The sequence below is a fragment of the Eschrichtius robustus genome, chromosome 3 (genome assembly GCF_028021215.1).
Source record: "Eschrichtius robustus isolate mEscRob2 chromosome 3, mEscRob2.pri, whole genome shotgun sequence".
NCBI lineage: Eukaryota > Metazoa > Chordata > Mammalia > Artiodactyla > Eschrichtiidae > Eschrichtius > Eschrichtius robustus.
The window spans coordinates 112670239-112695728 of record NC_090826.1 but is presented as its reverse complement, the minus strand read 5'-3'; the positions used below and the strand labels follow the sequence as shown (position 1 = coordinate 112695728).

The following is a 25490-nucleotide window of genomic DNA, read 5'->3' as shown; positions in this document are numbered from 1 at the left end:
TTCCCTTCCCTTCCCTTCCCTTCCCTCCCCTCCCCTCCCCTCCCCCCGCTTCTCTCTCTCTCTCTCACACACACACACACACACACACACACACACACACACACTGGAGAGGATCAGTTTGTATTTCAGCACCCTGAACACCACTTTCTGAAGGTTGCTGACGTCTGACCCCATATTTACAAGGTTGCCTCTTAATGGGAATGACCAGATTAGGCTTCATTATTGGCTACTTCCCTAATTCAGCCAGATGATGGATTTTCTAAAAGAAAAGTTGAAAGTATCCACTGCTATCTATTCAAGTTAGAATTAGGGGTTAAGAACCAAGCATCCTTCAGAGAAATATCCATAGGAGAGCCTTGACATCTTTAAGTTGAAAGAAACTGGGAAATGTCATCTAGCCCAGCCTCCTGCCTCCATGCAGAAATGAATCTTAATCATATAAGATAGATGGTTCCTTAGTTAGAACACTCAAGCTTCTCATTAGAACCCTTCTGCATTCAGCAGCCTAGGTTGTGAGCCATAGCAAGAACCATGGAGCAATCCATCTAGACCCTGGAACTTCGAGATTGTGGATGGTTGATTGTTTTAATGAAACTTCCAAAGTGGCGTGGTGAGCAGGGAGACTCCTTCAGGCTAATTCTGCCCCCAGCTTTCAGGAGTGATTTAAGCAGAGTTTCCCTGGACCCAGGGAAATGAGGAAGCCTGGAGCCTGGGAAGAACCCTCTCCATCTGATGTTCCATTTTTAACACAGTGATATATCCCTCTTTTTGGGCGTTCAGCCCAAAGTTCTTTTGTAGCTCCATACAAAAGAGAGGGATTATATACTCGGTCTGCTTGAGGGGAAATGGAGCACACATCTTGCCTCTAGAACAGCTTCTTTTTAAGCTATTTTTTGCTTTTAGAGGCCTGGCTCAATTGATGACACCTACAGCCCAGGCTGTCCAACTGCCCATTACATATCCTTTGAAAACTGGGCACAGAGTCTCCTGCAAGTCACAGATGCCAGGAAAACAGGGCCGTCCCTGAACAAGAAAGGAAAATGAGGTCAGAAAAGGAAAGTTCACACAGGCTCCTTTCTTTTCAGTTTGTTGTGCTAGAAATGGGTGGCTGACCAAGTGTACCAAGAAACATGAGATTGTTTTCATGGGAACCCTTGTAAGAAGCTGGGCGAAAGCGTTGCCAACTTCACCTGTGCCAAAACCTTGCACCGACCAACCTTTGCCAACCTCTGGCAAAGGAAAGAGATTATGAAGGAGAGAGTAGGGGATTGATCTACCATATGCATTCCGCCCAACTCTGGTACGGATTATAGTACCTTTGAAAACAGTCTTTAAGGTTTCCTATGCATTCTGTTAGACTGGGTGAGCCCCAAATGTTATTGATGGATTCCTTCAATCCTAGGACCTCAATTGCTAAACTGAGCTCTGTGGCAACTGTAATTACTGTTTGACATCTAGAGGATCAGACTGCTGACTTTTCTGAGCTTATTGTCTCTTTCCACGAGTGGAGGTTAGGATGGTGCAGGGCCCCATGTGCAGGAATAGGGTGATGGTCACCGAGGGGCATGTGCTCTCTTCCAAGAACCAGGCAAGGGCGGGGCTGTCATCTGCTGCCTGCAGGAGAAGCAGGGCAGGAGCAGTTCTCTCTCGATCCGCCCCCCCCCCCCAACCAGGTCAATATGCACAGCGAAGAGGACTTCAAAGTCCTTTGGAAGAATGTTGGGATGAGCCCATTTCTGCTCATTTCTCAGACAGTCAAGCATGTGCCCAGAGGATTAGGAGAGAGAAAGTGAGTCCTGAGGAACCGGCCTCTTTTACTCACTCTCCCTGGGCTTCCCTGGAATGGACCTTCCAGAGCAGAATAAGAACGCTGCTCTGGAGAATCCTGAGCACCTTCTGCGGGTTCCCTTAAAATCCTGATTTGAGGCAGGTGTGTTGTTATCGTCTTTTAAATCTCTGAAAGATGGTGAATTCATGAGCCTCCTGGTGAAAGCAAGAAGGAACTGAATTTCTTGTGCTGAGTCATAGGCTAGACCTCCAGTAAAAAGACCCAACTGGGAGCAAGCTCAGCCGCTGAGTACACAGACTCATGCCAACCAGTGTAGCCCTGGGAAGCAGTCTTGGCGGGGTGATGCTTTGCCTCTTCATTAGATTATTATCAGGAAAACTCTCCACCACCAACAGGTGATCCATCCATACTGCATGGCTTTCTTTCCTCCTGGCCCCCTGCTCTGGAGCTGGCAGTGGGGCTGGGATATGCATGAGGGAGGGGGAGCGTGTGTGGATTTTCTGTCTTCCCTGCACACCCTGGCAGGTGACCAAGTGATTGTTCGGTGTTTTAAATTCCCCCAAGCCTCAGCCCCATCCAGTATCCTGCTCCATGAAGAAGTGGCCAGCTTTAGGAAGGCTCGGTCTCCCAGAGGTCAGCTCTGCAGCTAAGCCAAGAGCACTGCAGACCCCTTCATGGGTGCGGGAATCAGGGCCCTGATGGGTTTTGTGGCTTGGCCTTGACCAGCCAGAGTTCAAGTCCCCACTCCACTCCTGGAGACCCCACCGTGGGCCCGGGGCACGTGGAGTCTTCCGCCTGAGCCCTGCCTCTTAATGATGTGCTCTCTCCCCTGGTCCTCTTGCTGTCCCCTCACAGGGTGCGGGCTGTACTGCCCTGGTGGTGGCCGTGGTGGCCCGAAAGCTGGAACTCACCAAAGCAGAGAAGCACGTTCACAACTTCATGATGGACACTCAGCTCACCAAACGGGTAAAACGCCACTGTCCACGTCTTAACGGGGGACTCAAGACCAACATGGGAGCCAGTCAGAAAGTAGCCACAGTGGGTTAGGGCCCCACCTTTCAGTGGAGGGTTGAGGGAGCCCCAGACACATGCAAAACAGCCAGTGCAAAACGGGCACAATGTCCCAGTGCTGAAGGCTCCTGTCTTCTCTTAAATCACTGTGCATGGTTCAGGCGACCAAATAACTTTCCTGATAATTAAATCTATAGCATACAATGATGTAACCTGCCCCCCTTGCCTAATGGTACCGAGTAAATCACCCAGCATGAGGTGTTTTTGCTTATGCTTAAATATTTTCATGCTTCTCATTAGGAAGGGCAGTAGAAAGTCTTAAAAACGATATTGGGAATGTATCTAAATCCAACCCTTTAAAAAAAATCATTACAGACAATCACTCCGAAATAACGTTCATCAAAATGTCATCATCCAATTTTCCCCCTTTTGGGTTTTCCAAATAATGTTTCTCCCTCGTAACTTCATGAAAGTGGGTAAGGAGGGTGAAAAACTGAATATAAGCAGGAATGGGAAGATCATTTAGCTGCTAAAAGTCTGACACCCCACTGAATCGTCAGAGAAGAAAAGGCCCATTTAGAAGAGACAGAAACGAGCCTTCCAGGAAAACAGCAGGCCAAATGAGCTAGGCAGAAGCTGTTTATTTAATGACAGCTTTTATGGAAAATTCTTTAGAGCTGCAGGCCGAACGAAGGTCAGTAATATGATTTCCTGCAAAACTCTCCTCTTTCCGAAATGAGAGCAAAGCAAAACCCTGTGCTGGGGTCTTGGCCGCTCTAACAAGTTTCTCATTTAGGATTAAAGTGGGTTAGGAGACCCATGAGCCACAAGATTTTGATTGGGGTTTTTGAAAGCTGGAGAAAATATTCAGTGATGAATGTTGCAGCACAGTAAAAATGTGTTCTAAATAGAGACAAAGGCAGGAAGGGAGAACAAAAAGAGAGGGAGAGTGACAAAGGGTGGGCGTGCTCACTCAGAGGGAGGCGTGGGGGAATGGGAAGTTGCCAGGCCTCTCCAGTTTCTCAGCAGAATTATTTATGGTGTTTGATTGTTTGGTCTTTGATTACATGTACTGGATTCTTTAAAGAGCCTCCACAGATGTTAAAAAGAAGGGGTACAGGCAAATAGTCTTCCGTCGCTGCCATACAAATGGTTGTATACGGTACATCCTGGCACTGAGCTGTCCGTGGTACAAAAGAAAACATGATTTGTATCATCAAGATGGCAGGATTGAGGGCCATACCTGTGGGTAGGCCAGCCGGGTTCCACCCAGAGCCCTGTAACCTAGCTGCTTTCCTTCAGCCCCCTAGTAAGCATGCAGAAGTCATGCTAAGTATTGAGCAAATTACCAAAGTTGCCTCTGTTCTCCTGGAACAATTTGGTGCAGGAGTCAGGGGCAAGGGAGTCTAGCCTCCAAAACCTTCTCAGAAGCTGTTTCTTCGAGCAGAGACGTTAACAGCCTCTCTGTTTATTCTATTTGCTTTTTGAAACCAAGGATGTACTTTGTATATCATGTTATTCCTTTGTCCTCTCCATTTTTCACTCTGTAAATCAGACATTACAGGAAAATAAAGCCGAGGAAAGCCAGCTCCCTCACATGACAGGAAAATAAACAATTTTTCTGCAATATAATTGTACAAGGAGATGAGACTGTGGTTGCTAATTTCAAGCTTTCAAAAATAATTCTCTAAAATCCTCCTCAAGTCCACTTACTTTTTGAAAAGTGGGACTGAAAATCAAATCAACAAATATTTATTGCCCATCTATGAGTACAAGGCATCTTTTTATCGAATAACATCTCACTTTTCTGAGAACACTTAAATCTGTTGAAATGTCCCTTTAATATCTAGTATCTTTTCCCAGAGAAACAAACAACACGAAAGGAGTGGCCCTTACAGAGAGAGGATCCTCAAAGCTGGCAAGACTGGAAAGGTTCTTTTACCTAACCTTGATTGAAAGGAAACTGGCTGTGAGCTTGGCCTGCTCTGGCTTCAGCTCCCCTTGACCTGGTCTCAGAGAAGCCCACCTTTCTTCCCCTGGCGATGCCTCATCCGTCCTCTGTCCTCTCCAAGTGGCCCGCTGTGTCCAGCAGGAGTGGCTCATGGGTCAGACAGAATTCACCGTGAATTCACAGTGAATTCTCAGTGAATTCCCAGAGAAAGATCCGACCTTTGGAGGAGCTGATTGGGACATAATTGCAAACCTCTCAAGAGTGGACAATTAATAGATTTAACAGAGAAAAGCCATCTCTTACAATACATGCAACCTTAATTCTTCAAACCTCTAAGCAAAAAAAAACAAAAAAGAGGAATTGTAACCTATTAATCATAAAAATACTCAGATTGTTCTAGTCTTTATTTACTCTGCCTGTCTTACTGTAAAGGCTTCAGCCCAGACTTTACCACTAGAGTCACACTGTTTTTATTCATTTATTTGCCAGGGGGGCGGGGGCAGGTGCGGCGGTGTTCTGATGGCACAGGGTCGGAACTCAGTTTCTGGTTTTCCTGATTCCCGTGGCTTTTCTTCTCTCACCTGTATAACTTGTCAACCCTGGTGGCAACGTCATTTCTGTATTTAATGCAATCAGATCTTCCCACACTGACTTTGCAGTGTTACTGCCATTGTTAATCTAGAATTATAATTTATTGCTAACCTCTGGGCTACTAGATAATATATGTGTAAATGACACACAGAGAGACTATGAAAAAGATACTAGATCCCCACCTTTTCTCCCACTCAGTGCTACACATCCCGCTGTCGCTGCTTTAGGTAACGAAACACATCCATCACAGCTGGATGGCACTCCCTGTGTTCTGGGGACACCAAGATGAGTAAGAGATGGTACCTGTCCTCATACTTACTGCCTGTCCTCAAAGAGCACCTCTCCTTTCTAAAGAGCAAGGTAGCTGCCCATGGACACACTTGACTTCAGAGGCACCACGGACAGGAGACGTTCTGTTTGCCACGCCTCCTCTCCACATCAAACCTGCAGACACCTCTGCGGTGTGTGCCACTGGCTGAGGATTTTGTCTCCTTATCCTTGCCACGATGGGTTCCTGCCTCAAATACTTCATCCAAGTACATTTCCCCGTGAAATCAATGAGTAAGACCAAAACCAAACCCATATCTTCCCTACACTAGTGCCTTCTCCTGCCTTCCCTGTTAATGATGTCATCGTTCTTCCAGTCTCCAGGCCTGAAAGCTTAGCAGCATCTCTGACTCCTCTCTGCCCTGGTCCCCACAGGGGTCCGAGCAGCTTTGGAGTCTGATTCCACCTGGCCACACCAGCCTCTCCAGGTCCTCTGCCCACCATACTCAAAGCCACCATCTCAGTCTTGTACCATCTCAGTTGCTTGCTACCTTCTCATCTCACCTGGTCCTCCCTGACCCAAGTCATCCTGTACTTTGCTTCCTTGTGACTCTCCTTAGACTCTGAGACTTAGCTCTGAACATATCACCAACCAGCTCAAAAACCTTTAATAACCCCCCGGAACCTACTGATCCACTGATAAAAAAAGACTTTTCTTTATTTTTTATTTTTTAAAATAGGGGCTAATTTTTTAAAATTTTATTTATTATTTTTTGGAATGCATTGGGTCTTCGTTGCTGAGAGCAGGCTTTCTCTAGTTGTGGCGAGCGGGGACTACTCTTCGTTGCGGTGCGCGGGCTTCTCATTGCGGTGGCTTCTCTTGTAGCAGAGCACGGGCTCTAGGTGCCCGGGCTTCAGTAGTTGTGGCACATGGGCTCAGTAGATGTGGCTTGCGGGCTCTAGAGCGCAGGCTCAGTAGTTGCGGCGCCCGGGCTTAGTTGCTCTGCGGCACGTGTGATCTTCCCGGACCAGAGCTCAAACCTGCGTTCCCTGCATTGGCAGGCGGATTCTTAACCATTGCGCCACCAGGGAAGTCCTGAAAACTTTTCTTTAATTATGAGCATGTGTCAAAGTTTTATCACAATCCTGCTAGGGGAAAAAAATGTGTTTTTTTCCAGCAGGCTAATTCAAAAGTTTACTCATAGTAGGGGTCTTTTATAGGAAAAAGACAATGGTAGTCATTGTTGTACAGGGTACAGAAAGCCTGGCTAAAGGACACAGACTCCTGACTGACAGCTGGTAGGGCCCATGAGTGGATTCCCAGAACAGGTCTTAGTCTTTTAAAAATTTATCAGATAATCAATTGAGCAGTTATCACGAATGCTAATTCTCCCCAGAAGGGGATTATAAATTATATCACCCACTAAAGTTCTGTCCCAGACAGACTGGGTACAGTTTTTCTTTAACAATAGTCATAGGAACATTGAGCTTTTGAGCTGGAAGCGTTCTTAGGGATGAGCCTCTCAGCCCCAGAGATGGGCAAGTGTGGGCCCCCAGCCATATGCAGTGAGCTGGGTCCCAGCCAGGGCTGCCGTTTGTTCTCAGGCTGGCAGGCAGCTCTCCAGCCATAACCCAATGGGTTTCCCAGAACAGCCAGTTCCTTGGAACTCAGAATGGTGGTTAGGGTCCCAGGTCTGCTGGAAAGAAAGCCAGTTTACCTCCAAACTAGCTGAGCATCACATTAATAGCATTATGGAACTAGCCGTGGTTCATTACTGCGTTGCTATGGGGGAAGACTACAAACTCCAACTTTGAACCACAGAAGTACATCCCTCCGCGCTCCCTGTCTCAGTGTCCTGCCAGCCACAGGGGTGGAGCCCCCGTTTCTAAGTGTTCGGTGAGGGCTTCTGGGTAAGGTGGGCAGAGAAGCCTGAGAAGGGAGTGTGGAATAGGATGGGGGAGGAAGAAGAGAGGGTATAAGGGGGGAGATGAAAGAGATGGCAGAGGCAGGAAGCCAGCAGGAAGTGTGCGTGGGTGAGGGTGAGGGAAGTGAAGGGTTGGCGGATGGAGAAGAGGGGACGCCCCAGTTATAATGGACACCAGTCAGGTGTCTGAAGACGGGCCTGACCTGAGGGCTCTCAGATTGTGATTTTATCATCCCTTTAGATTTATTCATCTAAATTCAACCCCTGGAACTTCTTGAAGTTGTCGAAGTCACACCCACTTGCCAGGCCTGATCTGCCCTCCTCTCCAACTTCCCTCTCCCTGGGAGGGAGTCCTGGCAGCACGGAGGGCATGCTATTTCTTTCCCGGGGGCCCATCAGTAGGGCTCCTGGAATTTCTCTCCCAGGGCTCCCTGTGGCTGTTGGGAGCATGGGGGGAGGTGAAGAAGGGCGCCCCTCGTCTGCCCTACATGTTCCTCCTGCACCAGCCTCCACGAAGTCTGGAGAGGCAGGTTACCCTGGCAGAGAGGCAGCCAGAGCAAGTCGTCAACATGGATAATATGGCCAAGAGCTCAAGGAACAGACATATGTGTTCTGTTTTATGTTTTCTTTCGCTGGAGGTGGGGGAAGAAGCTGACATTTGTTGGGGGAAGGAACATCAGTAAAACTACTGTGTACTGAGGCGCGGTGCAGCCAGGCTCTGTGCTAAGTGTTTCATTGAATCAACACCACAATCCCATTTCACAGATTGGGAGAACTTGCATCACTCTGTAGCACCCTACTGTGCTGTAGTTTTCTCTGAAGCACTTATTACCTGACACTATATTACACAGGGCATGCTGTCCCCATAGGATTAGAAGCTCCTTGAGGGCAGAAATGTTATTGGTTTGTGCATCCCAGTATTCTTACTTCCTAAACAGTATCTGCCCCATTGTAAGGGCTCAGTAGATGTTTTGGGAAGGAATGAATATGAAAATTGAGTCTCAGAGAGGTTCCGCAACGGTCCAACGTAGAGATGATCATTCATTCCCTTGTGAGGTTTTTCTGAGGGCTAGTGGAACAATGTAAACAGAAAGTGTTTAGCATAGAGCCTGGCATATAGTAAGCACTCCGTGAATGTTAGCTGTCAGTATTATATGCAAGATCTTAGTTGGATGACTTTCTTGCCCGGGCTCATGAATCTTAGAGCCCTCCCTGAAGGACATAGGTCACTGAGCCAATTCTCTGGCCACCGTCAGAGTGAAAGCATACAATTCTTGGGAGAGAATGAATGGGCCCACGGAAAACAATTAGCTCGTATGCTTATGGGTTTGGGGGACGAAACAGCCAGTCTTCCATGCACAAACAGCCCTCTTCTAACCATCCCTGAGCCCATCGGATCATGGCCAACCTTACCCAGTCCTTCCCAGTTCCCTGACCCTCCCACTCCCACCCTCACCCTCAAGCGCATCTTTTGGCCCTGGCGCCCCGCCCACTAGGAGAGCTCAGTGGGTACCCAAGTCCCCATCAGGGAGTGGTGCTTGGGAGCCCTGTGGAAGCTCAGTGAATCCCAGGGGGGGCAAACAGCCTCAACTGCCTCCCACCCCGGCGATGCTCAAAACAATCAGCCAGGTGAATTGGAGGGAGAACCTGGTCACAATAGCATTTGCTGTCGACGTGGGAAAGCACAATGCAGTTAAAAGCCTATTTCTTTTTCTCTTGCAGATATTGATCTGCTTAGCTTGGTGCCAGGTTGTTTGCTGGCAATTAATTCAGAGTCAGCACCAAGGATTGCATTTAACATCGCTTTCCTGAATATGCGGGGGCCTCCCGTTCAAACCCATAAAGATGCTGTGACTGCTTTACTCAGCTACCCAGGCTGTGCTGTGATTTTAGTACCTTATATCTGGGCTAAAGTTAAGTGCAGGACCTGGACTCCCTGTTCTGTCATATTGCTAATTGAGGGCCATGATGATTAAAAACAAATCTAATGTCCTTTCCAGTTCCTTGATCCTGGAAAACAGGAAATAATTTTGTTTGTGTAGAGATGACATCTAGTCAGTCAGGTCTTTCTTCAGACCACATGAAAACCTTATGCTCTTTTTGGACCTGGCTCTTGTTTTGACTTTGCCATTAGCTAGCTGTGGGATTCTGGCCCTCACATCCTATCTCTGAAGCTGTCATTTCCTCATATTTTCAGTGGGGGTTTGGGCCAGATGATGATAACTAGTATCTTTATGGTACTTTTTAGTTTCTATAACACTTACATCCACATTGACTCAGTTTGCCATTTATCACTTTATGGTCTTGGTCTCTGTCTCAGTTTCTTCACCTGTAAAATGGGGATAATATTAATACCTTCCTGAGAGAGTTGTTGTGAAGATTAAATGAGTTTACACATATGCAAAGTGGCACCTGGTAGATGTTCACTCTTAGCCTCAGCACCATCAGCACCATGGTTATTGCCTCATTTGGGCCTCATAACAACCCTTAAGGTAAGGATTTATTTTTCCCTTCTTATAGATAGTTAAGCACTTACTCCTAAACTGGCAGAGGAAGGATTCACCTGCAGCCTCTCCAATTTCAAATGTTTGTTCCACACCAACACAGAGACAGTTGTCAAAGGCTCATCAGTGCTGACATTCCATGGCTCTATCAGTGTTCCAAAGACAAGACCCGTGTAACTGGGGCTCTGCCGACCATCACACATGCTGGGCAGGTTTTTCCCTCCTGTTCTTCTGTGAGGCTTTCCTTGGAGGCTAAGCACCTAGGGAAACTGAAAAAACCACCTGTCAAGTTGCCCTCTCCCCACAGAAGGGCGGCAGGAGTAGGCACTCCACAGAGAGAAAGCCTTCCCTTCTATGCTGCCTCTTTTGCCAGGAGGCTGATGTCCACTCCAGCCCCTGGACAGAACCCCGGTGACCACACCCTCCTCTACCTCCCGCCTCCTCACCTGGACACTTACCATTTCCAGCTTCTCCTCACCACCACCTGCTTCCTTTCAGGCAAGAAAGTACCAAAGGTGGACAATTAAGTCATTTAAAACCATCTTCACGGTAGATTTTTACTGAACAAAAAGGCAGTATTTATGTCACTTAGACATTTCTGAGAAGACCTAGCTGTTCTTTTAGAATATCACTTCAGCGCCAATGAAAAATGTAATCCAGCCTTAGTAATAAATTTTTAAAACATACACACAGAAGTTATCAGCCTGCAAAACAATGTTTCCCAGGCCTTCCCACACGTCTCAGTATTTTAACAACGTCCCATCTGTTGATGTCGGTCTGAAGAAGCAGGCCTGTACTCTCCAATTTTATTAAAATCCTTTCTGGCTAGTAACCTGATTTCTACTAGGCTGGCCTACTTACTTCCAGGCCCTGGGCCTGTGGGCCTGTGCCAGTTTGCATGGCTGACAGAAATGGGAACGGTTAATCAAAAATCTGTTTAGCTTGTGCTTAATAAGAAATGTTTCCTCTTGCTCTTGTTACTAATTGCTGAAGATGTCTGTGTTTGGATTAAAACTTTGTCCCCTGCCATCTGGATGCCATTGATATGTCTCAGCTCTGTCGTGAGCCAGGTGATATCAGTGGTTTCCATGTCAACAGATGACAGCGTCATATGTTGAAATGTGTGATTGCAGTGCAGTGAAAGAGCCAGCCTTGGGAAAGAGGCAGCTCTGGTTTCACAACAAAATATCTTCACTGATTTTCAGACACTGCTTGGAAATGATTTCAGTTTTATGCTAATTACATTTACATGTGAAATTACAGTGTAAATGTTTTTTGCCATTTGGGAAAGGAAACAATGGACTTGTTAATACCTAGAGTTCTATTCGGTGGGAAAGACATTTCCTCAAAGAGGCCTTGTAAAATCTCCAGCTAAAGTGAAAGAAGTCAGACAGAGAAAGACAAATACTGTATATCACTTATATGTGGACTCTAAAAAATACAACAAACTAGTGAATATAACCAAAAAGAAGCAGACTCACAGGTAAAGAGAACAAATTAGTGGTTACCAGTGGGGAGCAGGAAGGGACAACATAGGGGTTGGGGGAGTGGGAGAAACAAACCACTGGGTGTAAGATAGGCTCAAGGATGTATAGGACAATACGGGGAATATAGCCAATATTTTGTAATAACTGTAAATGGAAAGTAACCTTTAAAAATGGTATACAAATTTTAAATAATTTTTAAATAAATAAATGAAATCTCTAGCTGATAGGAAATCTGTTTACTCTGTGAATCCAAGAAATGTACCATGTACACTAAATAGAAATCCCACGTAGAGCATGGAACTCTGCATCCAAGGGCAGCAATGGTACGTGTTTATCTATTCAAAGTGTGCCCCAGGCCTCCAGGTCTTGGTAATGTAGCCTATCTAAATATAGCATCAGCAGCAACAGTCGATAGGCAGTCCTGAAATAATTAAGAAAGAGACAAGAACCACCCCTCAACTTCGGGCTCCAGTCTACTGTGTCCAACACAGGATTAATAAGAGATGAATTTTAATGATCCTTTCTAAGAGTTCATGATTTCATTAAGGAAAAAGATCGTTGCAGAATCATTTCCTTATAAGGTAGACTATATCGACAGACATAAAAAACATGTTATGTGAACCTAGGAAAATTTACCTGATAGCAGCCTGTTTTATTTACTTTTCCTTAGATCAAGAATGCTGCAGCCAATGTCCTTCGGGAAACGTGGCTAATCTATAAACACACAAAGCTGCTAAAGAAGATTGACCACGCCAAAGTCAGGAAACACCAGAGGAAGTTCCTCCAAGCAATCCACCAGTGAGTAGGCCGGGGCAGCTCAGCCACCAGAGGACCAAATTAGAAGTGGTGGGTTCCCCAGAGCTCCATCAGTATCTTCCTGTATACTTAGAGGAGCAGGAGAAATCCATTCTTTTCCACTCAACAACCACTGGGGGCGGTGAACTGGCCGCAGATCAGTCTGTTTATTCACTTATTGCACCTGCCACTGCCAGACGTTGGACAGACTGCTATGGAAGGTAAAAATTAGGTAAGAGCCTCAGGGGGCTCTCATAGTCTACACACACACACACACACACACACACACACACCACATTACAACTGGAAGCAGAACAAATTGTGGTCAGTGCTTTCTATAAGCTAAGTATTTAAAAAGTATAGTGGATTTTTAAAAGTAGAGTATGAAAACATTTATTCTGACCTGGAGGCTTGGGGAAACCATGAAAGGCCTAGAGTAGGGCACTTAAGGCGGAAGGCACAGCCTAGATAAAGGCATAGAAGCCGGGAAATGATCTGAAGAGTGGTGAGGAAACTATGATGACTGAAGGCAGGCACGCGTGGGGGCAAGAGTTTGCTTTCTTGGGGACCTGCCAAGCCCTTGATTCTGGTCAGTTGTCACCCATGTTCGAGGTCCTGGGCTGGGTTCCAAAACCAGATGAATTGATGTGGGTGTGGAATCTGCCCGCGGGGCTGAGCCCAGCGCTTGAGGAGCATGGCTATTACGACTCTTTCCCGCAGACTGAGGAGCGTCAAGATGGAGCAGAGGAAGCTGAGTGACCAAGCCAACACCCTGGTGGACCTTTCCAAGGTGAGTGGCAAACTCCGAAGACCCCGTAGAGGGTTCTCAGATGCTGGCATTTCAATTTCTCAGGTGTGGCTGTGAAAGCCTGGCCTTGGCCAAACTGGACAGTGCAGGACCAGGAAAGCAAAGACTGCTTCCTCCTTTGTTAAAAAATCATCTGGGTTCGAGTTCTTGACACTTGCAATCTACTAGTGCGTGTTGTTGACTTTTAAAACCTGGCATGCGTTTCTTAAATTCAGTCACTCAGGTCAGTCTTTGCTGGGATTTAATTAGCTGACCTACTACACCTTTTCGGTGTGTTGCTTGATTAGCTGTACACTGAGCTTGCACAGGGTGAAGCACACTGACGAGACCAAATGGTGATAATGGCGTTGCTGCTTCCTGGGCCACACCTAGGAGGATCCTTCCGGTTTGCCGTTATAATTGCAAACTCATTTTCTTGCATCCTCCAGTCCTTACAACTCAGCTTTTCTGGCCCCAAATCGGTGGTGGTGGTGGTGAGGGGTGCATTTCTTTATTTCTCATGAAGATGCCAAAAAGGAGAGCCCTCCTTTGAGAGTCCTACTGTCATTCTGCGTTTCTGGCCCTGAACTGCTGTAAATACTGTAAAGGAACTCTCTCCTTTTGCAAATCTCTGGAGTGAAGGAATTGGAGGCTGCACCGCTGGCAGAGCTGAGCGTAGGCGCCAATGAAGAAAGGGCCTCCCCTCCTCAGCCCCTCCTCCTCATTGCCTCTTTTTTTTTTTTTTTTAATTTGTTTTTTATTTTTGGCTGCATTGGGTCTTCATTGCTGAGCGCAGGCTTTCTCTAGTTGCGGCGAGCGGGGGCTACTCTTCATTGCAGTGCGCGGGCTTCTCATTGCGGTGGCTTCTCTTGTTGCAGAGCACAGGCTCTAGGCGTGCGGGCTTCAGTAGTTGTGGCACACGGGCTCAATAGTTGTGGCTCGCGGGCTGTAGAGCGCAGGCTCAGTAGTTGTGGCGCACGGGCTTTGTTGCTCTGCGGCATGTGGGATCTTCCCAGATCACGGCTCAAACCCGTGTCCCCTGCATTGGCAGGCGGATTCTTAACCACTGCACCATCAGGGAAGCCCCCTCATTGCCTCTTGATAGAAATTTTATATCAAATGTATAGCCCAGGGCCAGGCTGGCAGAACATTCCAGCAGATGTCGATTGTCATCATGGAACACATTCCCTGGGTAAGCAAGAGAAACTCCCTCAGGCAAATTAAGCCCCCTTTGAAAAGATGGTGCAATCAGAGAAATTACCAGTTCTTGGGCCACGTGCAGGCGCCTTGTTCAATGAAGGGATCAGGCCAAAGAAAGGGCCTCCTAAGCTTGGCAGGACTTCAATCAGGGAAGTGTGGCTGGCACAGGTGGGGAGAAGCCCACAGGCTGTGTGCTTTGGAGGGGGCACTGTGGTGGAGTGCAGGGCTCCTGAGAGCCAGGAGGAGGCAAGGATGTGAATGGAACGCCCAGGTGCAGAAGGGAGCCCCCCATGGTCTTGGGTGCACTGCTTAAAACTCTTGGGTTTCAGTATCAGAAACCCATTGGAAGTAGGTTTTAAAATATAGGTGTTTATTATAAGGATACAAGGAAGTCTCATTCCAGGCAGAACCTCAAGGCAGGCATGTGGTCAGACTTCAGGAAAGAACTACCTACAAGTGCCCCTCACCCTGGAAAGTATTCGCTCACCCTCTCTTCTCTCTCCTGTTCAAGTGCCTGCTTCAATTCTCTCTCTCTCCCTCTCCTGCATCTCCTGACAACTTTCTATGCCCCCTGTCTCCATGGCAGACCATGGTAGGCCCCTATCCAGAGAGTACATGTTCTAGTTCTAGCCACAGGCAAAACCGATTGGCCATCCTCCTATTGGTCTTAATTCTAAATTCTCAGAAGGGATGAGATGACTGGCCAGTTTGGGTCACGTGTCCACCCTTGGGCCAATCAGCTGAGGCCAGCAGGGGCGTCGGGTAGGGCAAACATGGCTGGGGACCCACGCTGGGAGGTGCAGGAATGGCCCAACAAGCCCCAAGATATTTCTTTTACAGGTAGCCATGTTTCTGCCTCCCCTCTCACCTGGCAAGACAGGCTGTGGCTGGTGTTCTCCTGGGAATAGCGGGCACACTGGACTTTCAAGCCTGCATTTCTTCAGTGCCAGCCACCGCCTCTCACAGAGACAGGGCCCTGTGCAGAGCAGACTGGGTGAAGCAAAAAACTCAGTGAACTGGAAAGAGGCTCATGTGAATTGGGTCGGGGAACTAAACCATCAATAACCTGGGAGCAAGTTACCTGGAAAGAAAGGGTGTGGAGGAGAGGGTTAAGGGAAAGCGTCTGCAGGGCTACCGGGAGTGGTGTGGGACCTGCAGGGAGGGTGAACTCTGACATCCATCCAGTCTTCATCTTTCCTCCCAGGAGACTCAGCCAAGGTCCTGGCAGCAGCCTAGCATCTTTCACAGTGGTCCCCATTCCCCCTGGTATCCTGTCACCAAGCAACAGAACAGGGGAGACAATAATAACACTGTGTTCTCTCCCTTTTCTTTCTGTGCTTCGTCCTCCCAGCTCACCACCTTCCACCCCTGTCCTTTGGTCCTTTCTAGATTAAGAAAAGGGTGTGTGGCCTCCACATAACACTTGCTGTATTGAAGAGCTCGCTCATAGGGTGGCAGAGATGGGGTGGGGGAACGCTGGGATGCTTTATATGCTAGCTTCAGTGTCTTCCATTGAAGTGTAAAAATCATTCCCCACATCTGAGGCTCAACTGATCAAATAAGATGGTATCTGTGAAAATGCTTTGTGAACTATAACGGTTTTGCATGCGGTAGTTCTGATTAGGGATATAGATGAGGAAACCAAGGTCCAAAGAAACAAAGAGACCATCCCAAGGTCGGGCTGTTGGAGAGCTGCCGCGCTGGGGCTGAGACCCAGGGGCCCGGATTCAGTCCAGAGCTCGTTAGGGTGCCCCTGCGGTCAAATAGATTTGTGGTGTTGTACATTCTGGGAAGAACATGCACCTTGAAGAGGTTCTGTGAATGTTAATTAATGAAGAAAGCACTCTTGCTTCTAAAGTCACGCTGTCCTCTGAGGCGGCCACAGAAGAGTCCTGCCCTTGCAAAGGCAGAGCTGCCTCACTCCACCTCTGTGACGGCTCCCTTTGGGGCTGCAGCCAATTTCCTGGTGGGAAGGTATCACTACATTTTCAATCCCCCTTCTCCCATCTCCTTTCTGGCTTCTCATATTTTGCCACCTTCCTTTACTTTGTTTTTCGTTCACCTCATTCCCTACTACCTTGGCCCCTGCGGGCACCAATGGTTTCTGCATCTTCCTGGAGTAACTTGAAATTTCAGGTAAAATAGGATCAGGGTGTCACTGGCAGATGGCCAGAAGCCCCTAGAGCCACAGTGCCTGCAGGTGGGGTTTGGGAGTGCACAAAGCAACCGCCAGCCTGGCCCACAGGAACACCCGAGAGCATGAAGTCTCCCAAGAGTCTTGCTCCCAAGTCTGATGTCATTTGTTAGTTTGCAGGGAGAAATGTGACTGTCACATAGATAAGGGCTCTACAGACCAACCCGGGAAGCCAAATTATAACCAGAAAGTTGCCTGATAAGAGGAGAGTCAGAACCGTGGTGGAACGGTTGGAACAAAAGTGGTTTCATTTCAATTAAATGAATTGAATTTGAGGGATAGTTAGACGCAGGGTGGGCAGGACTTTGTACTGGTGAGATGTGGGGCCTGAGGGAGAGGATGACGCCCAGGTTTCAGGTGGGGACAGCCTGAATGGATGGCCTCTCATGGAGCCAGGGAGCACTGGCAAAGAGCAGACGTAGGACCGAAAATGGTGCACTTGGCACGAGCTGCCTTTGTTTAGTGCTGCTCTGACCTAGTTTTATAACTGAACTCTCAGAAGACAAGTTTATTTTATTACATTAAAGTTTTATTTTATTGGCAGTTCCCTGGAGGTACCCCATTTTTGCTCCCCTGCTCTCACGACCTTGTTCAATGTTCATTCACAAAAGCTTCCGGAACACCTGCTCTCCAGAGGCAGGCCCTGGGCTGGGCCCCCTTGGGAGTCTTCTCTCCTTTCCTTCAGCCACTCAGGTCTCGGTGGGAAACGCTGAGAAACTTTCTAGGTATATGGAAATAATTTGTGGCGCAAAAGGTCTTTTCCCATCAGTTAAACTCCTACATTGGCCAAAGGATGGAAGGGATGGTGATTTTCCCCTGTGCCAGCACTTTATTCATGCATTAGTTCTACCAACATCTTTTAGTGCCAACCACGTGTGACAGACCCCCTTGCTAGGCATGTTTATGTACATTTGTCCATCAAAAAATGTTAGTTGAGCATCCCCTATGTGCCAGATGCTGTTTTAAGCCCTTGGGACACATCAGTGAACACAACAGGCGAAGGTCCCCGCCGTGGAGGAGCTTTCCTTCTAGTGGGAGAAAACAGACAATAATAAGCAGAAGAAACAGCAAATTAGCTAGTGTATTAGAAGGTGGCATGAAGAAAAGAAAAGACTTGAGCAGGGTTAGTGGGATCAGGAGTAGGGCTGGGAACAAGGTGCCATATTAACAAGGGCAATGGGGGGAGATGACTTTTAAGGGGAGGCTGAGAGGAGGTGAGGCTGTCGGCCATGGGATGTGTGGGGAGTGAGCAGTGGTGACAGGGCGGGTCCCTGGGACACTGGAGATGGCACCGAGAGCAGGAGGTTTACTGGGGACACCATCAGGACAGCACCTGTTGGGAAGCGAGGGAAGCAGGATGGGGCAGAGGGAGAGTCTGAACTGTGGTACGATTGACAAAGGCCTCGACCAACCCACAGGAGTTCTGGAGGTGGACTGGCCCTTCAGGGGTGTCCCAAATTGAGGCAATGTCCCTCCTCATTGACCAGGCAGGAGAGGGGCTGTAACCTCAGGGAGGCAGCTCCCTTTCACTACGGCCCAGTCCTGAGTGAGTTACGTTGTACACTGTACATTCTGGCTGCTGTGTTGAAAGTTGGGGTGGGGGGGATCAACAGCTTTATAACTATGTGTTGTTATTATTAACTCCTATTTCATAAGGAAACCAAGCAGAGAGGTTAAGGGGCATGAGGGAAGGCACATTATTAGTGAGTGGCAGACGTGTACTTGAACCCTGGCCTACCAATGGTAAGTCTATTGCATTGTCCGCTCCCCACCACAGAGCCATCTCTTTCATCAGTAGGTGCTATTGCCATATGAGCTGAGAGGTTGGACGCAGTAAGAACATGAGGACACTTTAGGGACTTGTTCTATTTAAGAAGAAAGTGCTGCCTTTCCATTCTATATATTTTTATAAGTAATATATATTATTTTTGTAATAAAACAACAACAAAAACACACACACAAAAAAACCCCACTGTGCCATTTGAGCCTCCAAGTCGTCAAGAAAGTAAACTGTTTCTCTGTCCTTGGCCAGATCCGACACGGCCGGTGTGGAAGTTGATCCCTGGAGGAGTTGTGTGTCAAGTGTAATCTGGAGGAGTATTTCATTTTTCCCATTGCAGATTCCTCTGCAATGACCTGTCGTCTCCCCGTCTCTCCCAACAGATGCAGAACGTCATGTATGACTTAATCACAGAACTCAATGATCGGAGCGAAGATCTGGAGAAACAAATCGGCAGTCTGGAGTCTAAGCTGGAGCACCTCACCGCCAGCGTCAATTCCCTGCCCCTGCTCATCGCGGACACCCTGCGCCAGCAGCAGCGGCAGTTCCTGTCTGCCCTCACGGAGGCCCGGGGCGTCAGCGTGGCAGTGGGCACCACCCACACCCCACTCTCCGACAGCCCAATCGGGGTCAGCTCCACCTCCTTCCCAACCCCGTACACGAGTTCAAGCAGTTGCTAAATAAAACTCCCCACTTCAGAAGTATTACCCATAGGTCTTAAGATGCAAATCAACTCTCTCCTGGTCACTTTGCCATCAAGGAACATTCAGACCAGGGAACGTAAAGAAGAGAGACCGAGCTAATTAACTAACTCATGTTCATTCAGCGTGCTTGGTTTGATATGCCTTGAAACCAGAAATCTGATCTCTGTTTAGGTGCCTCTACTCGGGAGCAGGAAGAGGAGATGACAGGAAACGACGCCTCTGGTAGGGCCCTTGCGGCACAGTTGGTGGAGAACAGACACCCACGTTCAATCTCAGGTCTTCACGTGGGGTGGGTGGGAGTTCAGATGCACTGAAGTAGCCGGCAGTGAAGCCAGCCCGGAGGAGGATCCCGTGGGGGGAGGGCGTGGTGTCAGGCTTGGGGGATGGGTTCCTCACCCCGGGGTCCTCCAGCCCACCTGTCTGCGTTCCTTCTGTCTAAGGAAGCCCCTGGATGACAAAGTAAGGGAGAGCTGCCCACAGCTTTTGCCAAGACAGACATGCTTTCCTGCCATCCCTCACACAGTCATAAAACAAAATTTAGACTGAAAGAAAAATAGACAAATAAAAAGCCAGACTTTCCATCCAATATTAATACCCATATAAACCCGTGTATTTGCAAGCGTGTGCATGTACACACACACATACACACATCCCACGGTCAACCCAGGTCTTTTCTGGTTTGCACTTGACCCAAATAAAGAGGGACCTGGTACCTTACCCTGCACACAGTAGGCACTCCCTAAATGCACGTTGAGTTGGTCTGAATCGGGATGTGGGTGCTGTCAGTTCAGGTAGTTTGCCAGCGTTGGCCACGTCCTGAGCTTCACTGAAGATGCAGGTTGCTTCAAACACAAAACAGGGTGCTTTGCCCTGGGTATGCACCATGCTTGCTCTGAGATGAATGACAAGCCAAAATTGGCATTCTGGAGAGATAAGCAGCCTTCTAAAAATAACAGCTTCTGCAGAGTTTTCATCTTATATCCAAACAAGCTGTGTTCCACTGGAGCGCATGATCAGGTGTATGTGTGTGAGGGAAGGGGTGCGGGATCTGTGCATGCGTGCACACACATGCACCAACAGGTGCGACCCCAGGACACCTGCATGAATAGAAGTATTGTCTGGGGGGCTTGCTCAGTGATATTTATCCAGCAACAGGTTTACAGCCCCAGATGTTAGGAGCGCAAAGGGGTCAAGTGCCTCACCTGAGAGCTGGGAGAAGCGATGGTGAGTGGCCCAGCTGGTCCCTTCTACCTGACCTAAAACCACCTCAAAGTGTAAGGTTATGAGGATAAAGGCAGCCTTTAGGGAACCCTGTGGGTAAGATAAGGTGACACGGATTTGTCAGTATCCTGTTCCTGCTGTGCCACGTTAATCCTGGTGCAAAAACTATTGTAATACATCTCAAACTCCAAGGGACTCCAGAAACATCCAGATCCAGTGTAGGACAGGCATTGTGAGGAGAGGGCATGGGGATGCATGATATTTTCCGCACTCCATCATCTAACCATGCATAATGTTTGGGATGTGAAAACCATCATACTAGTCATCACATTTCTCATTCTGAGGTCTTTGACGTCTGCTTGTGGGGACTTAAATCATACTATAGGGAATATTTCATCTGTTTAGGGTAAAACAGAAGGGTATCATTTGTGGATGGCTGTCCTGTTGGGTTTCACTTTGTACAGGACATCGACACTTTTCCAAAGGCAGAGTCTAGCTGTGAAGACTTTTCCTCTACAACACTGGGCCTGGTCTTCTAAGGACAAGGGAATCATCAGACAGCAAAAGGTAGACCACCCTAGAAAGGCCAATCTTTCAAGAAGATCTGGTCTCTTGTTCAACCTCTTCTTATATCTCTTTTCATTGCTGTGCTGTTCCCTTGATGCCCTCATTTTTATCTTGATAACTCCTTTGGGCATTTTCCTTGGTTGCTTTGCACACCATAGATGCCACACTTGCTGCTGGCTTTAAAATTTTTTTGCTTGTTCTTTTAACTATTGAGTATCTAAAAGATCCCTCTCCTTTTTTTACCAGTCCCAGGAATGGTGCTCCTGTTTTCAGTGACAGCTGAACATATAAACAGACCAATAAGCAGATGAAATAACCATGCAGTTTCTTTGTAGCGTTAGTTCATTTCACAAAGAAAGGAAGTGAAGAGCACTGACAGGTCAACCTGAGCGTGCCAATCCCAGTCATCTAAACTACAGCCCTCAATTCTTAATTCCTGGTCACCCTTCCCATTCCCCCCGTAACCCTGTGATGTGTGTGTGTGTGTGTATGTGCACATGCACACAAATAGGGATTTAATCTGAGTTTCAAACAAATGGCATGCAAGATTCCACTGCTACTCCTCCTGCCAAAAAGTGTGTGCAGACTGTCATTGACCCATCGCTGTCTGTGGGTGACTCTTCTTTAACCCACCACTAATGCTATTCACTTAGGTAAATCCTGAGGACCAACCTAGCAACACTAGCAAAGAGAGTGGTTGGAGATATTTCCAGTAGCAGTAGCCACTGGCATCCTAGAAACATATGGGCATTTATAGCATGACTGGACCTATTGGTAGTGCAATAGCTACGTATGGTTTTTATCCTTGGCGAAAGAGTACTTACTCTTCGGGAAAAAAAAAAAAAAGTGATCAAATCTGCATGTTGATCCTGCAATGGTAAATGGGAGGCTGCTTCTCTGTACTGGTTTTTCAGCTTTATGTGGGGAAGTTTCCCATTCTCCTGCAAGTACAATCAACCCTTGATGATTTAGGTATTGATTATCCAGGGTGTAGCTCACCCAGGTTTCCTTCCTACAGCCCATCTTTTGGCTAATTCCACTGAGCCTCAGTATCTTCGTCAGATGGGAAAAGGGGGCAGGTGGATTCTCATGCCATGCCTTCTTGTTCTGTAATTTCAAGTTTGGTGGTGGAGGAGGTTTAATTATCTACTCAAGAATTGGCTATATGGAAAAACTATTAATTACAGTAACCTCACTCCAGTACTGAACTGATTGAGTTCTGCCCACTCCTGGAAGGATGACCCAGTGGCAGAGCCCCTACTATAATCCTTCTGATAACTCAGTGTCAGGTAAAAGTACTATAATATACCCTAAAATATCTAGACACTTGAATTAAAAATACAGAGCCACCCCCTCATCGCTTAAGCCATATTATAGCTTCATGTACTGTAAAGTCAGGGATGTACTGTGATACTTTAAGACCACTAATCTCAGTGGAATTTCAGGACATAGCATCAGTTGGTAAATTATACCAGACTAGGGGCTCACTCCTCCTTAGATTGAAGTCCAAATAAAAATCTGCATCTTTGGATCAAAGGCCACATATGTGTGATCATCATCAATAAATTTATCATGAAGTGTCTATGAACTGCTCTTGCCATCCTCATAATATGTAACTTCATGACATCATATCTCTAGAAATGCTTAATGCAATGCAAAAGAACAAGAGGGGTAAGGCCCTGCATCACCACTAACTTCTGACCTCAGCAAGTACCAGTGGTGTAACAACAATCTCATAACTGAAGAGGTATAGAAAATGTCTGTGCAAGTAATTTCCAAAGTGCTGAGCAAATGCAAACTATTGTTATTTATTAAAGGCCAAGAAGAAACAGCATTGAAGAAACAAGGATTTTAGTATATAATATTTGAGGCTTTCCCCCTTAGATTTTTGATAATTTCTTGTGAATAAGTAATGATGGATGAGAAGAAAACTAGAGATGCAGAATCAGAATAAATAAAACTCTAACACTGGATCCACATCTTTGGCCAATGACTATAACCACCTCATACCTCAATTTCTCTATGCTTAAAATGAAGGTAATAGTTAATATTCTTAAGTACAAAGTACTCAATAGATTTTAAAATGAAATCACTATCGCCAACAACAGCAGCCCAGACTGACTCTGTCGAGTCCACACCTTGATGTTGCCTCTGAATGTAGTCAATAGTTACCAAAAAGCAATTCTTACATATCAACCGATGTGAAATTAGCAGGGAGAAGTATGGGATTAGCACATAGTCCCAGGACCTCTCTCCTTCAGAGCATACCTCAACAAACAGTGCACCCCAAATTAAGAATCAGTGTTTCATCCCAGAACCCATGGCGTTGCTACCATCACAGGACCACAACTGAGACACTATGAAGTCATTGCACTACCAGTAGGTTACTGCTCTTAAATCCTAAAATACGTCCCAGTTCTACACAATCATCCTACTTCCCTGGATGTTGCTTAGAAGCAGATGAAGCCTCCGTCAGTGGCCATTTGGCTGCCGCTATTGACTCTGAGGCATTCGGTTTCAGTACCTTAGACAGCTATCTGGTGGCTTCCTGGTAGGCGGGAACAGCCCCTTCCCTTCCCTTCCCGTCAGCTTAATGAAGCCCTGGACAGTATCCCTTCCTTCTCTACTGCCACCAAAGTAAAGATTGTGGGAACGGGATCATGGATACCACTAAGAAAGGAATGTTACAGGGATAGCAATATTAACGGTCTGCCTCTGGCAGTAGAATATAGGTGAGTGCTCTTCATCCTGAAAGCTTGTGCCAGGCTGCATGAATAGTTAACACTAAACTCCTGTCAGACAAGTAATATGTAGATTTTTACTAAAATAGACCGAAGCTTATTAAAAGTACTCAGTGCAATGGTATATAAATATATACAGATAGAGAAAAAAAATAACTGTGATCTTTTTTTCTTACACCATTACTGGAAATGCCCAAACATGAACTGGAGTTCCCTCTGAACAAAACCATTATCAAATCATCAACGTATGACCTCCAAATCTAGGTGCCAAGTGCCCTGCCACAGTTGTTTACACACCTGAGAAACGTGTTCTGGAAGCTGTACTCTTGGGCCTGGACCATGTGTTGAAACAAACAAAAGAGACGTTGTGACCAACCAAGCTGATGGAGGAAAAGCACAAAATTCAACACCAACCTATAGTTTGGATCCCAAAGAGATGCTGAATTTATAGCCAAAAAAAAAAAAATATATATATATATATATATATTTTGACAAAGCAAATATCAATCTGATCGGAACAGCCAAAATCCAAGTTCACAGAAGAAGGACAGGGAATAAACAACATTCTCTAGCTGTGTCATATTGTCTCAGTTTTTGAATCTCAACCAGGACTGATCCACCTTCATCAGACACACTTTTTAATGGCGCAACAACTCAATGCTGGTCCCAGATTCTCCATTCTGCGCTGACCAGAAGAGAACAACAAAAGAGAGCAACAGGATGTCAATGGAGGAAATATTTTCATGGTGAACTCAGAAACTGATGTGTTTATATTCAGAATCAGATGAGCTTCAATATGAATTTGCATCTTGCCTCTGTACTGCTTGCTATTTTTTAATGATAGGAGAAAGTATAACAGTTTATTTTAAATATGAAATATATTGCTATATTATAAAATATATTGTAACTTTCAACTAACATTTTGTATCAAACTAGTCTTTAGCAGGTCCTGTGTCAGCCTGCTCTCCCAACGACTGTTTCTGAGTACACATCACTGTTAGTGATTGCCTGACACCCGGACCAAGGGTCCTCAGCCTACAGAACTGCCATATTCTAATTCTCTGAGACGTGACTATGAGACACAAAACAACATTGTTCCCAGCTTAGATGACTAATTCTACCCTAAATTCTTTCAAGCCATTTCAGAAGAGATTTTAAAAGCCATCACTCCTTTAGTAGCTGTGCAAAGCCAGTTTAATAAAAGTGCAGGCTCTTCCTATATAAATGCAAAGACCCTCTTCCATAAATGATACGTCTCAAACACAGTCAACTGGTGTTTCCTTTGGCAATGTCAGAACGGGGCATAAGGAAGACTCTTGTTCTCCTGTGACACAAAAGACTCAAAATTCTAGGCATTATAAGTTTCTCTGTGTCAGAGTATAACTGGGATTGGAATTCCATTTACCCGGGGCCCAATGAGAGGCTGGTGTGCAGGCGTGCTTTCATGAGTCAGCAGTGCCCTAGAGGGTGCGGGGTTTGCACATGTTTATCCACAGCACTGAGCACAGCTCCTGAGGGACTGAGGGGAAGAGGCGGGACACGCAGCGAGCCGGCCTTCCTTTTCTGCTAGTTTACTCCAGCTGGGAGGAAGGAAGAGTTTCAATCAAGAGATTTTCCTTTACTGGCAAAATTGTGGCAAATTCTCTACTTTGGCAACTATGATATCCATGCCCCGCCTTCTCGGAGACACACGTGTAGAATTTCTCACTTCCCTCCTTTGACTGACCAAAGGACTATTTGTAGACGAAAACAGGATGTGTTTGGTTATAGAACAGAGGTTTCCTAGAATCAGTGGGCCTCCTCCCAAGGAGGACCCTCATTTGTTACCATCACTTGGTATAGTATTGCACAGGTGCAAACCAAGTAGCATCAGGGTAGATTCAACTGAGTATGCGCATCTCTTCCCTTCACAATCTCTGACAATTCACACAGATATACTGATAGTGCAAAACGGCAAGTTTTCTCCTGGGAAAAAG

General features: G+C 46.6%; 1 protein-coding gene across 1 annotated transcript in view; it reads left to right on the top strand.

Annotated features, from left to right (window-relative positions):
• Window positions 1-24354, top strand: part of KCNN3 (potassium calcium-activated channel subfamily N member 3) — a 177831-nt gene extending 153477 nt beyond the window's left edge. Inside the window, exons 5-8 of the mRNA XM_068540915.1 lie at window positions 2645-2755; window positions 12196-12323; window positions 13041-13110; window positions 18665-24354. Coding sequence (XP_068397016.1) covers window positions 2645-2755; window positions 12196-12323; window positions 13041-13110; window positions 18665-18961 — 606 coding nt within the window. The 3' untranslated portion in view covers window positions 18962-24354. The remainder of the gene's footprint in view (window positions 1-2644; window positions 2756-12195; window positions 12324-13040; window positions 13111-18664) is intronic.
• The last annotated feature ends 1136 nt before the right edge of the window (window positions 24355-25490 follow it).